The sequence below is a fragment of the Andrographis paniculata genome, unplaced genomic scaffold, assembly GCF_009805555.1.
Source record: "Andrographis paniculata isolate CXL003 unplaced genomic scaffold, ASM980555v1 Contig43END, whole genome shotgun sequence".
Classification (NCBI taxonomy): domain Eukaryota; kingdom Viridiplantae; phylum Streptophyta; class Magnoliopsida; order Lamiales; family Acanthaceae; genus Andrographis; species Andrographis paniculata.
Genome location: NW_026137577.1, coordinates 1,062,403 through 1,081,282, shown reverse-complemented (window position 1 = coordinate 1,081,282; position 18,880 = coordinate 1,062,403). Strand labels below are relative to the sequence as shown.

At 29.8% G+C, this 18,880-nt stretch overlaps 2 protein-coding genes across 4 annotated transcripts; one reads left to right on the top strand and one right to left on the bottom strand.

The window, feature by feature from the left end:
- Positions 1-3,726: 3,726 nt before the first annotated feature.
- Positions 3,727-9,965, top strand: LOC127251300 (lysM domain receptor-like kinase 3). 3 transcript variants are annotated; one of them, XM_051274956.1, is made up of 3 exons: positions 3,727-5,489; positions 5,585-5,678; positions 9,603-9,965. In XM_051274956.1, exon 1 carries the CDS (start codon positions 3,841-3,843, stop codon positions 5,137-5,139), a length of 1,299 nt encoding a protein of 432 aa, XP_051130913.1. In that variant the 5' UTR covers positions 3,727-3,840; the 3' UTR covers positions 5,140-5,489; positions 5,585-5,678; positions 9,603-9,965. The 3 variants fall into 3 exon arrangements, with proteins under 3 accessions (XP_051130913.1, XP_051130912.1, XP_051130911.1); XM_051274955.1 differs by having other exon boundaries at positions 5,579-5,678; XM_051274954.1 differs by lacking the exon at positions 9,603-9,965 and having other exon boundaries at positions 5,579-6,209.
- Positions 8,909-17,941, bottom strand: LOC127251301 (uncharacterized). The gene is made up of 12 exons (XM_051274957.1): positions 17,748-17,941; positions 17,035-17,148; positions 15,982-16,242; positions 15,749-15,823; positions 15,456-15,563; positions 10,467-10,615; positions 10,264-10,359; positions 9,959-10,019; positions 9,727-9,822; positions 9,486-9,619; positions 9,207-9,407; positions 8,909-9,128 (listed from the first exon to the last, which is right to left on the bottom strand). Exons 5-12 carry the CDS (start codon positions 15,499-15,501, stop codon positions 8,952-8,954), a joined length of 960 nt encoding a protein of 319 aa, XP_051130914.1. The 5' UTR covers positions 15,502-15,563; positions 15,749-15,823; positions 15,982-16,242; positions 17,035-17,148; positions 17,748-17,941; the 3' UTR covers positions 8,909-8,951.
- Positions 17,942-18,880: the final 939 nt, after the last annotated feature.

The window sequence follows — 18,880 nt, the reverse complement described above, 5'->3', positions numbered from 1 at the left end:
ATAGTAAATTATATATTTCAATATATTAAAATTTATACTCATTAAAATTTAAAAATTTAATACAATATTATATAAAAATATTATTAGACAATAAAAATATATAGAAATATGTATAAATAAATAAATAATTTTTATATATTATGCAATAAAAATATATATAAGTTGTATTAATTGTTTATTTTTAAATTTTTTTAGGTTTGTTGATTTATTTTCTAAATTATTTATTTTGTTGTACTTTTTAGCGCAGAGCAAGAGGTATAAAGAATTGAGATCCGAAAAAATTGTCTTCTAAATATCGAAAGTTGCTCTTATTTTTGTTTAGGTATGTTAATTTATTTCTACTGCCTAATATTCTCGTTTCACGGGGTTTTATTCATTTTAGTCGGAGAAGATTTTCGTATGGACATTGAAATTGTTTGAAGGTTACAGAAGAAGAAAAAAAAAAGAAGAAACAAGAACAAAGAAGAAAATAAATAGATAAATACAGGTGGTTAGCTATAAGTGTTTGGTGCTTTTTTTATTTGTAATATATAAAAAATATTTTATTATACATAGACATATTTAAGTGTAATTTAAATTCTTATTCGCAATTGATTATAATTTATATTAACTTATATTTTATTTTTATTATTTTTACTATTCCCTCTGTCCCATTGAAAGGGTGGCATTTGATTTTTGCACGTAAATTTTTGAATATTAGTATTATATTAGATTGTTGTAAAAAAGAAAAAAATACCCCTATTAGTATGGTGTAATATAAAAATAATGTTATTTGTGTAATATATTGTAAGTTGAAAGGGTATTTATTATATTAGGTATGTACTACAATTACTAAATTAAAAAATAGTAACCTTGCTTTGGGATGGACAAAAATTGAAAATAGTAACTTTTCAATGGGACGGAAGGAATATTTTTTTATCGGATAGTTACAATTTTGTTATCAAAGTATTGTAATTAAATAACCATTTATTGGAGAATTGATTTTACCGTTAAAGTTGTAAAAGAAGAAATTGTTATTATATATATATAAATAATAGTTTTATTGAATTATTTTTCTTCTATTTGTAGATCCATATTTAGAAGTATAAATGTAGTTCATTTTATATATAAATAAAAAACGTAAGGGATGGGTTCCACGTCCCTACGAAAAAAACAAAAAAAAAAAAAAATCAAACAACCAAACGTCATAAAACTATATGTATAACTTTTATATATTTTTTTAATTGATGTTGTTCATAATAAATTAAATTATTATTTTAAAATTATATTATTTTAGTTATAGTAAATATTTTTATGTCAAATATATTAGGTAAATCATAATTTATATTATTAGATATTCATTTTAAGTTTGTAAAATTATTATTAAATTTGTTTTAAATGATAATTTTTTTTTAAAAAAAATAATTGTTATTTGTTTAATTATTACTGTTTTTATAAAAAAATATTATTCTTAAACTGATTAAATATTTGAAAATAAACATAAAATTAATAAAAACTTATATAATAATGTATTTTAAGATAACTAATAATTTTTTTGGTTGATTGTACCGTGCGTAGCACGGATCTTTCCGCTAGTAATAATAATATTGTAGATCATATATTGTTTACATATATATATACTAATATGATATGTGTATAGATATAATTATAACTCTTTTATATTTTTTTTATTACTAAAAATAATAAATAATGTAAGATAAAATATAATTTTATAAATAATTTTTATTATGATTTACTTTTAAATAAAAATTACTCTATTTATCAATTTAATAAATTTATATTTATTTTTTATGTCATTATAGTTAATATTAATAATAGTTTCATATTTGTATAATTTATCATACAAATATATTATAAAATGCAATATTTTTGCTTTTTGTTTTTAATCTTAATTTGTATCACTTTTTATATAATAATTAATATATAAATATAAGCATACAAAAATTAAATATCAACTTATTAAGTGAATGAAAATAATATTAAAAATAGAAAAAATATATAAAAATCAAATAATTATTAATATTATATTCACAAAAAAATAAACATATCGTACATATAAATTGTTATAAATGTATATGAAACATTCTTTTAATATTTTATAAAATTAGCAATAAAATATCCAACAAATATAAAATTATATTTTAGATTAAGAAAAAAATAATGAAAATAATTATCTTAAATTACACAAGTAAGAAATGGGGCACAAAAGAATTTTTTTTCATTTTTTTTACAGTTTTTATTTTATGAAAAAATCACACACACAAAAAATATATATATATAGATTTTCACTAGTTAAAATTTTTATTATTCCATTAATCATTTATTTTTTATTGAATAATCCAAATACCTATATTTTTTATATTTCTCAACTTATTTAAAGAATTATTTTTCATTCTCTGCTCGAATCTTTTTTTTTTTTTCCTCAAATTTAATTTTCTACTCTTATTTTCTCTACGATTTCATCATCTCTATCAAACACCCCATAAAAGCATATGTTACAGTCATATTATTTATATTATAATAACTTTTATTACAACTACTAAGAAATACAATTAATACACAATTATTACTTTCATGAAGAACTCATTATTTCTAATCAAAATCGCAAAAAAATATTATTTAATTAATTATTATCAAAATTTTGAAATTAAAACGTTTACAATTTAAATTATCATAATTATTTATATAAATACAAGTCAAATTTATTTTAAAATATCACGTTCATCTACATATTCTTTAATTATACTATATTATATATATATTCAATTTCAACATTTATTGTTTTTTTAGATTTTCATATTAATCTTTCTTTAACTAGTTTTTTTAAAAAATGTTGAAAATAAATTTTTTCGAATAATGTATTAATCCAAATTTATTTCAATTATTCACGTTTTTAAAAATCATTAATTTCATAAATTCAAATCATTTTAATATTTCAAAATAATTATAAATATTATATAATATTATTATAATTTATATAAATTAATATTTCTAAATTAAAATATAATATTATATCATACAAATGATTTATATATTACTAAACAATAAAAAAATATAAAAATAAATAAATATTATGAATTTATAAAATTATAAAGTAATGAGATGGTGGTGATGATGCTACATCAGGTAGTAAAAAAAGTAATTTGAATATTGACGTAGAAGTAATTTCAATATTGATGTGAAAATACGGTAGACACGGAGAGATAAGAAAAACTGTAAAAAGACTTAGGGTGCGTTTGTTTGTGAGGTTTAGATTTTGGATTTCAATTTTTTAATAGTAAAAAATTAAATTTAAATAGTTGTTTGACACGATATAAACGAAGGTTGATGAGATATAAATAGAAGTTGATGTGATATTTTAAACGTAAAATAAAATTAGAATATAATATAAAAAAAATAATTACTTAATATAATATTAATTGTAAAAATCTACAGTAAAACCACGAAAGGACGCAACCTCAGATAACAAATGCTCTAAAATTGGCTTGACAACCATTCAATTTGGCAGTTTTGGGCATCTCTAGTGGGCTCCGGTGCTCGTCGCACCGCCGTGCGTGGCGGGGCGGACGGTCGTGGTCGGCCTGAGGAGGAGGAAATAGGAATTGATCCCATGGGTCGTCCTCAAAGATGACGTGGATTTAAATGTCAAATACGACCAAAAGATAAACCACAAATAAACACACACGCCCTATAAATTTGAAAGCGACGCTACTTATTAATCCCAAATTAAAAAACACTCAACCCTCTCTCTCTCTCTCTCTCTCTGCACTCCGGCGTGTCGCCGCCGCCGCATGCCGCTTTTCCGGCTGCTGATCCATTCGCTACGCCGCCTTTCCTTTGATGTTCTTCTCCATGTGCAAACCACGCAAAAAGAAGATGACGAATCAGCCAGTAGTTGAACCAACGAATCACCCTTCTCCGCGTCCGACTTCGTCTTCCTCGTCGAGGAAATCGAAGAAATCGCAGATGAATTCCACCTCCAATCCATCCTACTCGACCGGCTCCGACAATTTCGCGATCCCTAGCACCGCCTCCACCTCCAGCTTCTACGTAGATTCCTGGAAAACCTCTGGCTCCGGCCTCGCATCGCTCAACAGCTTCCGCGATTCAATTCTTCCGGAGCAGCCGTACGTGTACAATTTCAGGGAGATCTCGGCGGCGACGCGCAATTTCACGCTTAAACCCTACTCCTCCTCGTCGTCCTCCACCGCGTGGCGGTGCAGCATCCAGAATCAGGACGTGGTCATCTTCCAGCGGAAATTCCGCCGCCAAATGGACACCTCGCAGCTCGTCGATCGCCTCTCGCTCATCTGCCGTAGCCACCATTCCAGCTTGGTAAAATTGAAAGGCGCTTCGATTTCCGATGGTTACATTTATCTGGTTTATGAGCATGTTCCTGGTGCTAGTCTTGCTAATTGCTTGAGAAATGCTAAGAACCCTAGCTTCACAGTTTTAGTTAAATGGATGTCTCGAATTCAGATTGCTTTGGATATATCTCACGGTTTGGATTATGTCCACAATTCAACAGGATTAGGGTTTGAATTTGTGCACAACCATATAAAGAGCAGTAGCATTATAATCATCGAACCTGCCCTGAATGCAAGGATATGCCATTTCGGAACCTCCGAGCTCTGCGGCGAGGTAATAAGAGACAATCCAGAGGACTCTAAACAGTTGATCCGATCAAACAGTAAGATCAATAAGTTCGAGGGGACAAGAGGGTATATGGCCCCGGAGTTCCAAAGAAGCGGTATTGTAACTCAAAAATGTGATGTGTTCGCATTCGGGGTGGTGATTCTTGAATTGTTGTCGGGGATGGAGCCATTGTCTTACAAAATTAATGAAGACTCGGGCGCCTATGTGAGAACGTCGGTGGTGGACACAGCAAGGGCGGCAGTGGAGGGTGGTGATGCCGGGGTTAGGCAGTGGGTGGATAGGCGATTGAGAGATTCGTACCCGGTGGAGGTTGTGGAAAAATTGGTTCGGTTGGCATTGGATTGTGTGGAGGATGAGCCAGATAGAAGGCCCGATATGGGTAAGGTTGTAATTCAGATTTCTCAGATGTTCTTGGAATCGCAGAACTGGTCGGAGAGGATGGGAGTGCTTACCGACTTTACTGTTTCTATCGCACCGCGGTGAAGCTTCTTTACCTCAGGGATTCAGCATTGTATATTTCTGTGAATCGTATTTTTATTCGAGCCTACATTTAAGAATCAATTCTTGCCGTGTTTTTGTCCCTGGATCACAGAAGTTGTTTCTTTGTTTGAAAGAAACAACCAAGAAACACTTCAGATCATTGGAAAAAAACAGAGGGAACGTTTTTAGATATACGGAATTCTTGGATTCGGATAATTATCTCGATTTCCCACGTTTCTTTACACCTATTGTAGTCACTGATGATATATTTAGGAAGTAAGTAGTGTTGGCATTGCTGTTATCTGTTCATTGTTCGAATTTGGATTAAAGAGGTTTCCGAGGTCTCAATTCTGGTATGTTTTATAGCTCGTGTAGCTACTGTGAATGATGTTGTTGAAATCAGTTCGATGTTTATTAAGAGTGATTGCAATGTGCTTCAAAGTTTCAGGCCTCACTCTGAAATCGGTCGTCGGTCCGGGCTACTCGGAGCAATTGAGGAACTTCTTCTGTTTAAGTATTGACTTGATTTTTCCCTTATCCAGGTATGACTTTTCTTGTTTCGAATGACTACTAAATTACAAAAAAATATCCCACACGTATACCCATTATTATTTTTGTTATGTATTTATCTTGTTGGCAAAATATATTGCATATTTACAAAAGTCACTATTTCTGTCATTTTGCTTTTGCCGGGCACGACGTTCACACCAGGCGCGATCATGGTGTCCAAATGATAGAAATAGCGGTTTTTGCAAACACGTAGAGTAGGATATGGGTATATGTGTGGGATGTATTTTTGCAATTTTCCCTGAAATTTGTCTTGGTTACGCCGAGTGTCTGACTTTCTTCAAATGTTTGGTATGTTTTTGAATTGTTTTTTTCTGCATAAGCTGCTGAGGATATGTTCCTTCGCATATTGGAGTGTTTTTAGAAGTGGTAAAAAAATTGAACTGAAAGTAGGCTTTGAAGAAGGGCGTGCATTCGGTTGATTTGGTTTGAATTTTAACTTTTGATCGATTTTCGATTTATAAAATTTAAAATTGAAAGACCGGTTTGGGTTTAACAAACCAGACTTTATTTAGTTTGCTCTGTTTAGTTTATTAATATATATTAATATTTAAAATTATAATATATACTCATTTGGTCCGTATGTAAGCTTTCTATTTGAATTTTATACGTAAATTAATATTGTATAGATATATAGTGTAATGTCTATTTTATTTGTAATATTAAAATAACAGTAGTGAAAAAGGATAAAAAGTAAGAATATTTTGATACAGTTGAAAATTACTTTTACTTAAGTTTTTGATTTGGATAGATTAGAATTGTAAAAGTGAGAAGTTTATTAATGGATGGAGAAAATATCATTTATTAATATAAAATTTTATTTTATTTTTAGTTTGAGTTTTTCAGTTAATTAAAATTAAAAATTGAAAATTATAATTGAATCGAAATTGTAATTTTCTCAAATTTGGAACTTTTTATGGACCCAAGGTTGTTTTCGGATCCAAATTCGTTTTATATGATTTCGGATATAGTATTTTTAGTTCGTGATGTTTATATATATTAGTATTATTTATTAATATATTTATATAATTGTATACTCAATATATACTATTAAAAGTATTTATTTGAATTTTGGATTTTAATAAAAATATATATACTATAATATTAGATGATTTAATATATCTCCTTGGCACTATAGTTTTATTCTTAATTAATTGACTTTTTATATTCTCTCCTTCCCATAACAAAGTATTCATTTTTTCATTTTAGTCAGTTTCGTTACGAAGTATCCATTTTCTTTTTGTAATAATTGTACTATCTACCTAACATTACAAATACCCTTACAACTTACGATATATTACACAAATGCCATTACATTTATATCACACGTACTAATAAGGTTATTTTAGTCATTTCTATTTTATTCCTACTATATTCCAATATAATACTAAAATTTTTAAAACTACGTGAAAAAAGCAAATGGATATTTACTTATGGGACGGAGGGAGTATTAAAATTGAAAATATCTGTTAATGAAAATTTAATTGTTGGATTTTTACAAATATTTGTGAAATTTATACAATCTAAATCTAAATTTGGATTTGGTGAATTGTTTATATTATTTGAAAACTAATATTGATGAAATTTTTTATTTACCAGTAAGTTCTTTTATTGAATTATACTAAGATTATATATATGCAATTAACTTAAATAACATATGGGTATTATGTGAGAATGCTAGATCAATAAAAAAGGAAAACAATTATGCTCACATGTATTTTTATTTTTTTTTGGATAAAAAAAAAAGGTAAAATTGTTTATAACTCCCATGTGGTTTCAAAAAATTCAGCGTTAAATTTCTCTATATTTTAAAAATTGCATGGTACCCTCTTATACTTTAAAAAATGTTGCGTAAAACTCCACCACTATGAAACTTTTTTCATGTGATAAAAAGATGATTTACTATCTATATGTTTTGCATGGCATGGGAGTTTCATGCAATATTTTTGAAAGTATAAGGGTCATGCAATTTTTAAAAGTAAAGTGGGGATTTATGCTAAGTTTCGAAACCACAGAGTGGTTTCATGCAACATTTTTAAAAGTATAAAATGTCGTCATGCAATTTTTAAAGTAAATGAGAGATTTACATTGAGTTTAGAAACCTGGGAGTCATGATAATTTTGCCTTAAAAAAAATATGTCTCTAAATATATAAATATTGAAAGAGAAGAAATGATCAATTTTGATGTATAAATAAAATTATTTATTTATTCTACAGTATGTTAATAATGTAATGAATGAATTAATAATATAAAAATATTAATAAATATCTTATTATATTATTATGTCTGTTTTTTTTTTTTTAATTTAAATTTTGATTTATTTATTATTATTATTATTGTTATGATATGGGAATCGCGATTTGACCCAGGACTTCATGGTGACAATTCGCCCCACCATCAAACAAGTATTTTTAAGCATAAATAGTAAAATAATCATATAAATCAAAATCATTTACACAATATATTTTAAGCATAATCATATAAATAAATAAAACAAAATAATTATATAATAAAAATATATAAAACTAAATTATATATATAAATAAATATTTTAACAAAATTATTGAAATAATTAATATAATTATGTGAATAATTGGTGTTAATTCAATTGGTAATATAAAACTGTTGGCACTTTTTTTCAGACGTTTTTAAATTTAAATAGAATAGGACAAAATAATTTTAATGACTTCATTTAATCATTTAATTTGACTTTATATATATATATATACACACTAGTGGGTAGCCGCGCTATTACATTATTTTGAAAAATACATTACATTATTAATTATTTTGTTAATTTTGTTAATTTTTATGAAAAATACATTACATTAAATATATATTTAATATTTAAAATTATTATATTGTTAAAATTAACTGTTTGTTACCAAAAATAACAAATATATAAATTAGTCGTGCAATTTGTCACAATCATCTACTTTTTTAGCATAAAAAAGTTATGCTTTCATTATACATACTTAATTACTTATATCTCGAGGGTTACAAAATTAATTGTAATGGATAATATGTATTTTTATACTTTAAACTAATTAGATCCTGTTTTTCACATTATAATTTGAGTCATCCCAAAAATTTTAAATTTCAATTCAAAGATTTGGTAACCGATTTAATGTGAAAAAGAAACAACAATAATAACAAATAAATAAATAACAAAAAAGTAATTCAACAATAACCCAATAACTCAAGTTTATAATTATTATAAAAAGATTAGTAAATATAATAATTTACATCACGAAGATCTGATAAACACATGAGCACATTTCTCACACCAATCAACGTATAATATACGATATACCGGAGATTGTGAACCTGGTCTATCAAATATAGGCGTCACTGGAAGTATAAATATATAAGCACGATCAATAAATGTGCTCAAATACTCTTTAAAATTTGCTTTTCCGTTTCTCTACAAATATATATATATATAAATAAAGAATTGAAAACATGTTAAATGTAAATGAAGTTATTAATGAATTTATAGTACCTGTCGCATAAAGTTGCGCACGAAGGGAAGATCTAGTCGGAACATGAAATTTAGGTGAGCATATTTCAATTTTAATGCCAGTGTTCCGGTACTGTTGTATATTTCTAAGGGGATTGGATATAATGATGGATCGAATAAAATATTACATACTTTCCCCCCATCGACTCGTTTAATGCGTGCAAGCACACGATAAAATTTCACCTGTACAGTTTTTGTTCAATTTCATTCACAATTAAAAAAATGATTTATGCGTATATTTAAATAATACAGTATGCGTACCACATTTTGATATCGCAAATTAGCGATGTTAATTCTTTCGGAATTTGCTATGTTCAATAATTCTGGCATCGAAAATATCCTCGACCTAATGAATTCCACTTTTTTTTTTTTGTGCAGAGCGATTGCGCGTGAACCTATATAACAATTGGACCCGTTCAAAATGAATACTATGTAATTAGTCATATACTAAAAAAAAATACAATATTTAATATGATAATCATTTTATAATTTTGCAATGTACCTTCAACTGATATCACCAGGGCACCACAGGCCAGTAACGTCGTTTCTTCCTTCATCGCTACTTTCAATTTATCCTCATTAGTTATGGCTAGATTTCCTTTCAAAATTACTGGAACTTCTGTTAGACTTATTAATGCATAAGGTATAATTAGTTTATTTATTTATTTGTTTATTGAATTTGTATTTGAATAGTATAAATAAACATATAATGTAATAAGAATTAACGTCGTTACCTTTTATCCAGAAGTATAACTCCGCGCGTATTGTGGCCATCTTTAAACACGAAAGAATCATCTACAAAAGTAAATAACAATGATATATATATATATATATCTAGTATATATTATAAGTAAAACTTACCAATCAATTGATCCTCCATATCTACGTAAGATTTCAGATCCTTTAAGGAGATAATATTAACAAAATCTTTTGGGAAGATACCATTCTGATCAACCGTTTGTTCAATAATTGTGTCTTGATGCAGCAATAACTGGAATGAATGGGGTACTATTTTGTGTTTGTTGTCAACAATGATTACCTTCATTTTATGAATACTGTACACGTTGCCTTCGTGAAGTTTTGGAAGTAGAATAGGAATGTTCATTTCGTGTACCACGCCTTGTAGTATGAATCCCTGCAAAATATATAAAATAATCTCACTTATTCTATTACTATAGAAACATTACAAATAATATATGATATGTAATTTATGTTTTTCGAATAAGATTAATGAATACTTGCATAGGCGTCAATGAATAAAAGCTTCAAAATTCGAATATTCGATCTTGGAAATCGTGTGTCCACCAATCGAATCAATCGTGCTTTTATAGTAGCATCATAGCACTCGGGAGTCAAACTCGCAATATCTGAATATTCTTCACCTGTACGGCCTGTAAATTTATATGGAGAAATAAAAAATGCATTATAGCAATATACTATTATAAATAACGACATAATTATTTTATGAATAAGACTAAAAAAAATTCTTTGCATTATTATTTGAATAAATTGTAATAGAAAATAACTCTTACGTTATTAGAGAAGCGAGTACTTCTGAATATACTATATTTCTAGTAGCATTTGCTGGTACACCATCTTTATTATGAATGAGTATTTTTAACCCTCTTGGATGTGTGACTCTTGATAGTGCAACATATAGCATCCCATGGCAAAATACAAGGTTTGGAAAGTACAGTCCAACGTTTTCAAGTGTTTGTCCTTGACTTTTATTAATCGTCATTGCAAACGCCAATTTAACCGGGAATTGTCTTCTTTTCATTTGAACGAATGTTTGACTTGCACTTGTTGTGAATACAATGCGTGGTATTAGCACGTCTTTCCCCTTATGTGAACCGTTCATAATCCGTGCCGACAAAACTTTGTTGCCCAACTTCAGTATTGTAAGTCGAGTTCCATTGCATAGGCCCAAAGATTGGTTGATATTCCGAAGATGGATTACTGGTGCTTCTTCTTTCAATTCCAAACAATGGTTTGAGAAACCTGAAATATTTATAGTATTCAGCAACTCTACCTGATGTATATTTTCATTTGTATATTGCGCTTCCCTCGGGATTATGCTATCAGCACTATAGTATTGTCGTGGTTCGCCTGGCAGCATGGATAACATCATTGAGTTGATTTGATCTGCATCTGCATTCTTTGGCACTAAGATGACCCTCTCCATTAAGTAAGTAGTATCTGTGTACCGTTCTTTTAATTCTGGATATGTTTCGCTTATTAAGGAGTGGATACCATTTCGATTTTCATTTATCAGAAATGCTGAAGGGATTTCAATCCAATCAGATTCAGTATCATCATCAAAACGCAAGAATTTGGTTTTCCCCTCTCCAACCTTATTTATCCAATTTGCGAAGTTTTGCAGTTCATGATCTGATCGTCTTGTTCCATCCAACGACATTAGTCTAATATTTTTTTTTTCAGATGCAATATTATGCACTTGCTCCAAAGAGGTGAATTTGATAATGAAGCAGCGACAATGGCTTCACGTCTGCCTTTTGTTATAACCGGTAGGATTTGTCGGAAATCACCGCCCAAGACACATAACTTGCCACCAAAAAGCTTATCGGAAGTATAGTTCGACGAACTTTTCATTATGTCTTGAAGCGTTCTACTAACTGTTTCAAAGCAATAGCGATGTGCCATTGGTGCTTCATCCCATATTATTAATGAACTTTCTTTAATTAGCTTTGCCAGGTTTGAGTTGACAGTAACAGAACAATGCGATACTTCATGCAATTCGAACGGTATCTTGAAACGTGAGTGTGTTGTCCGACCTCCTGGTAGTAATAAAGCTGCAATGCCAGAGGATGCCACTGAAAGGACAATTTTTTGTTCAGATCGGAACTTTGCGATTAATGTTTTATACAAATACGTTTTACCCGTTCCTCATCCACCATTGATAAAGAAAAATCCACCGCAATTTTTCTCGTGAGCATTCATTATGACATTATATATGTGGCGTTGATCCTCATTCATTCCATGAAAAAAAGAATGGAACGTTTTCTCTTCTTGTTTTACATTATAATCGAGTTCTTCATGTATCAATCTGTTCGAGGGAAATGCATAAGATGCAGCTGATGGATGTGGCATAGACGGAAAATCTCTAAGAGTTCTTCCATTTTTCATTAGTATCGTCTCTATTTCCCGCAGACACCAATCCTTTAGAAGTATTTCAGAAAGAATAATATTAGTTCGCGATTCTCTTTTGAAATGATATGTGAAGTCGTCGACCATAGATTTCCAATGTGCTTCCCACAAACGAATAGGATTTGTGATTTCAGAAAACATAAGCATAGTTGCAAACATATCGCGCAATGCTGGTGATGAAGCCCAGGTCGTAGCTTCACCTAATGCCTCGTGATATTCATTATCATCATCAAGTAGGCCACGTGCCGCACATGCCTCTTTGAATGTTGCATATATATTTCCATTAAATGTACGAATATCTTCGTAGTTCTCAGCTCCACAGACTATATAAAGCAACATCCGTAAATAATATTTTTTTCCAGAATTCGGATGGGCATATGGCAATCTCCCTATGCTTCTCCCACGTTTTCTTATAGTCCATTTTTTGTTCTTTTTATTCCATACCCATTCACTGATGAAATCGACGTATGTTAATCTCTTTGCATCGATGTTTTTTTTTGTTAGCTTCAAACAATTTGGTCAACATTGTATCTCGAATTCCACAACGATTGAGAACATTTGGCAAATTGTCTCTGTAGTTGAATGTGACAAACTGTTGGTTTGGTAGGTGGTATTGCAGTCCCTCAACTGGCGGAGAGTGTTTTTGCAATTCAAATTAAAATATTCTCCAGCAAGCTTCTATTGCTGACACATAACGACAGTCAATATATTGTTTGATTTCATCCACTGGTTTTGCTTTTTGTCCAGTTAGTCTGTTTTCCTCCATATTTTGCTCTAACACGATGGTTGCACGGTCTGGTCCTTTGCACATATACTTATACATGTACTTCATTAACTTAGCAGATGCACATTTCTCTACATTTATATGAGCATTGTACAACACCAACAGGTCACGGTTGTACAGAACAATCCAGCGATTATCTATTTCTATGCCATTTATTAAAATTGTATTTGACGGATCATATCTACGTCTGTAGGAAACAAATCCATCTTTATCAATACTGGTGTGTGAGAAGAAACTTTTTGGATAATGTTTACTGCATCTTCCATCCATCATACATGGAGATTTTGGATTGTAAATTCCACAAGGACCATGAATCATATTTCTTGTTACCGTATCATTGCCAGTGGATCAATATTCTTGTCTGGTATTTCAGCGCATATGTAACGGTCTATGTCTTCTGTAGTAATTGGCTTGAATTCACATGCCAATGTTATTGTCATATGTGCATGCGGTAATCCTCGTTTTTGAAATTCAATAACTTCAACATCTGTTAAACATATAAAAAGTTAGAAACTATTGTTCACATTTAAACTTGTATTTATAATTTTTTAGTACAAGATACCTGCAAATGTCTTTCCGAAGAACATTTGTTTCTTAAATAATTGTACAATTTGTTTCAGTTTCATTCGAAACACTCTTGCCAGAATATCGGGACGATCTTCAGGTTTTTTATTAGGAAGCAACTGCAAGTCATTTAAAATTTTTGGCCATTTTGGATTGCAGGTGAATGTTATGATAAAATCAGGAGGTCCAATTGCTCTGCATGGCTAAAGCATCTTGATAATGTTATATCATATTTCTTGCACTTCCTGTGAAAGATGATGGTAGAATAATTCGCATTCCTAAAGTACTGGCATCTGTATCTCCAGCTACAACGGCATCTTCAAGACCTTGGTATAGATCTGAACGTAATTTATTTTAATGTGTCTTCAAGTAGTTCAAACGTTGTTGTTCAATTGCAGCATAACAATCTACTGCAAGTTGGTTAAATAGGCGTCCCCGCTACAATATAGTTGTACCTTCAAATTCTCTATGTTTAAAACGATATGCCCAAAATTCTCTTATGGTAACTTGTTTAGAAGTTGAATTGCACGGAATTGCAACTCTCCATCCATCAATTCCATAAGGAAAAAGCAATGGAAACTGTAATGGTGTATAAGAAGGATGTGTTTCATTAATACGCTTCAAGTATCCATCGTTTTTGCAGACAATGATATCTCGACTTTGAATATCCTCACTTGGTTCTCCACAGATTAAAGCAACAATTTCATTTGTTGTGGGCATTGTATATTGTGTACCACTTCGATCATGCAAAATACGTATACGGAGATTTATGCTCTCATTGTGCCTTAGCGCGTCTCTTGCGGAACGAAATATTTTTACATATGGATTCAAATCATCCAACATTAACTTTAACCCTTCGACTATTGAGCATAATTCTGAACTGAAATCCCTCTTTCAGAGAGCATTCAATTGGTTTTCTACTTCATTTTCCGTATCACAAATATATAATTGCACAAACTTATAGGTATCATCATAAGTCGGCAAAAGAGAACCTATTCGGTGATAATTTTCTCCAGAAATACGGAAACAATATACTCCTATTCCATCTTGAACTGATTTATCTATTTTACCACAAGTAGAAGTGAAACTAAAGATCGAATTCAAAGATCTTATATTTTTCATAAAAAGCCGACTTCCCAACAGATTGTGTAGGTAAGAAGGTGAAAGTGGTAGCAAAGGCAGCCGTATCTTTCCGCTTTGACAACACAAACTGAAGTTTGGGAATTCTTTACGACTTTTAAGAACTTTCTCCTCGAACCACATAAATGCACCACAATGGCGACATATGTTATCTCGTTCACCGAGTAACAATCTTCGAGTTGCAGGTTGTCTTAGGAAACGTGGTATAACTGATACATCTATTATTTTTTATATATAAGTAAATGCATATCTTGTTAAATTGTGTAAATATGTATATATATTATATATATAATAAATGTTAATTTTATTTATTAATAAATATATATTATATTTTTATTTCAATATAATTTTATTCTCTACACGATGATATATATTAATATATTTTTGTTAAAATTTAATTTTAAAAAATAAAAAATATGTATTTTTTGTTAATGTGGCGGAAAAAAATATATGATGTGGACTTATGCAAATGGACTAAATATATAATTAAAAGATAATAATTATCTTTTCTGATAAAAAAAAAAGATAATAATTATATTATATATAAAAAAAATTAATCGAAAAAAAAAGTTTACCTCTGTTTTCATAACTTGGAATGTTCGCAAGATTAGATTCCTCCATATTAGAGTTGAGTTTTGGAAAAGTACTTGATACAATTGTATCATCACCACTTTCAGAACTACCTATTTCAAATAACAAAAAAAAATAAAAAAATAAAAAAAATTACTAATTCTATATTTAAAATAAAAAAGAATAAATGGAATTTAGTACTCTGCGGAATATAAAACAATTAAATTTTATAAATTAAAATAATATTATACGTTAATATCAACAACAATAAATTAGAATATTATTACATAATTAATACCTTTGTCGACACGCACAGAATGTAGTTGCGATGATTCAACAAGCAAATATAAACCTACATTCGGTTGAGAAATACCTATATATTTGCAATAGAATCAATTGAATGATAATAATCACAAAATTAATATACATATATATATATATATTAAATAATATAAATTTGTAAAAATAAATTAATATTATTAACATTTTGATATTATATGAAAGTATATTATATAAATTTCAACTTTATACCTCATAAAGTAGATTCTTCTGAAATAGAAGTACTTGTATCCAACTGTTCATGAAGAGTTTCTGTTCGTGTTTTTTGAACGATGTTAGAAACAAAAGCTTCAGTTTGAATATTGCAAGCTTCACAAAGCCTGTAATATTGTTTTTCGATATTTCAATAATATTTCTCAGCCCAGCATTTCTACTTGTATTATATTCCTTCACACGCATCTCTCTTCTTCTTTTTAATCGAGCAATTTTCTTAAAGGCTCGTGCCGTATCCATCTGTAAAATAAGAACTCATTACAAATTTAAAAATTTATTAAACATATTCAATTTGGTAGCAATGAAGTGAGCAACTATATAGATCATAGTTTTCATAGGTTTTCAAATGCTCTATCAAGTATATCAAAGTATAACCATAATTTTATCTAAAATAATATGTTTATTGTATTGAACAGCAATGAGAACCAAATTGCATACATAACTAAAAAATGAGGTGAGAAATATTCAACACATCAAATTCATTTGATGTAGCCCTCTGTTCAAACAACAAATCAAGAAAACAAATAAAGCAAATAAAGAAATTTTTCGCATATACAAATAGTATTTTAAGAAGAAGATATGAGATATTGAAAGTTCATCATATAAAGGCAATTACACACACGTGGAGATAATTAAGTATCATATATTCACCCAAAATAAAACTAAAGCTGACAACAAAAGGTGAATTGTAGTGTCACCATATTATTCAATGCAAGCAATATTATTTAAAAAACTTTTGTAATGAAACTAAAAGATGACATGAACTGTGAATTTTACACCGAGTAACTCTTCGCCCCTCTAAAAATCACCCTCAAGAGAAGACTCTCACAGAACAGAAAAGAACTAAGACAAAGATTACCAATCCCACAACATATTTTAACTTCAAAGTATAATACTTCAACATGGACAGTTTCCTTTAACATATTCCATAGCCATTCAACTGCACGAAAATATCTAAGAAATAAGATTTTTTACTACTTATTCAAGTCTACAACATCAAATGGGTTTAGCATTAACAAAGCTATAATATACCTTCAGTGCACCAAAAATACGGTTTCCAGTTGTGGTTCTCAAAAGGCCAACATCAAGGAGGGCACGGACGGGCCTCCTTTCCTCGGGTTGAACAGAGTAGTCCTCACCAATTGCCTAAAAACCATTACATAAAACCTTAGCTTAAAAAATACTTCACAACATATGATAATTCAACAATGAGATGTGTCAAAAGGGGCAAACAACTCAAGTTAGCAATATGATGATGACCAAATAAGTTACCTCAGTATTTCCTTCATACTTTACCTTAATGATTTGATATACAAAAATTAATCCTAAAGTGTTGGTTTTAAACCCCTATTGAAGATAAGCAATTAAAAATACCTGATAATTCTTTTCAACATTCTGATCAAGGTTATTGATTAGATCTTTACAACTACCTTAATGATTTGATATACAAAAATTCATCATAACGTGCTGGTTTTAAACCCCTATCGAAGATAAACAGTTAAAAATATCTGATAATTCTTTCCAACAATCTGATCAACATGAAAGCACAAATATGGAGCAGTAATTGCACTTAAAAACAATAAGTAATTTATAAGGTCGACATCCCACCTGATACATTTTCTCAATAATATGATGAATATGAAAGCACAAATGTGGAGCAGTAAATAGAGAGTTTGAACGCATTCACAACAACAACAAAATAACAGAAGAACTTCGAAAATTAGGTAGAAGATAATACAAATAACCTTTCAATTAGCGTAATCGTTTCCTATTTTTCCACAATTCGGTGTTGGTGCGGGGTGTCGACGGGAGGTAGTGACCACATGGCGCAACCCAATCGGCGGAGTGTGGCGGTGCGGCAGAGATTTTGTGGTCGGAGATTATGATTGCGAAAGTGTAGGGCTGTGCGGCGGCGGTCTAAGAAATCAAGTTACGAAATGATAAGGTTGTCTGGGAAATGAATCGTGATAAAAGAAGAGGGGAAAAAAAGAAATTAAATAAAAAAAAAAAAAACTGTATGTACCACAAGAAATTAATTAAAAAAAAAAAACCAAAGGAAAGGAAACCATGGTGTGACACGTGGTGAATCACTTTCGTCGCCAAATATTATATATATACGATACGATATTTAAAAAGAAAAAGTAAAGGGAGAGAAATGTATGTTGTTAAAAGATATTATTACTATATATAAAATATAGATTATACTCTCTCGTTCAAAAGAATAGATTTGTTTTGTTTATTTTGGATATGAGATTATATTGATAGTGGATTGAAAGTAAATAAAAGATATTTTCTTTTTTTAAATTTGTATTTGGAATATGTTTTAATCTATGTACAAAAATAATAATAATAGAAAAATAAGATAATTTTATAGTAATATGAATATTTTGTATGAAGATTATTATTTTAAGGCAATATAATCCGCCCGGCCCGGCCCATGATTTTTTCTTACTTATTTAATTTTTTCAAGCAATACAGAAGTCGGTTAGAAACATTCCTTTGGTGAAAAATTAGTGTGCTTAGGCGTTTTTTTTGTCGGACTGAAAGATGAGAACGGAGGTTTTGCATTATGCAGATGTATTGAAGGAGACATTGAAGATTCCTTAGACTTCGAAACGGAATTTTTTGGCGGCTTGGAAGTCATGCGGCAGTTCGAGTCACCGGAAAAAGCCTGCTAAGCCGGAGAAGAAGAAAATCAGCTGCGAAAAGTTCGGTGGAGCAAAGAAAGTTATAGGTGGAAAGTCGATAGGGCAGCTCCTGAATCAGTAAAAGGTGAATCATTTGATACCTTAATTAACAGATAAGATCCATGGCGAAAACTTGCTCCTGACCATAAGTCAGTTGGTTTTAGAATAAAAAGGATCGCAGCTACCGCAGC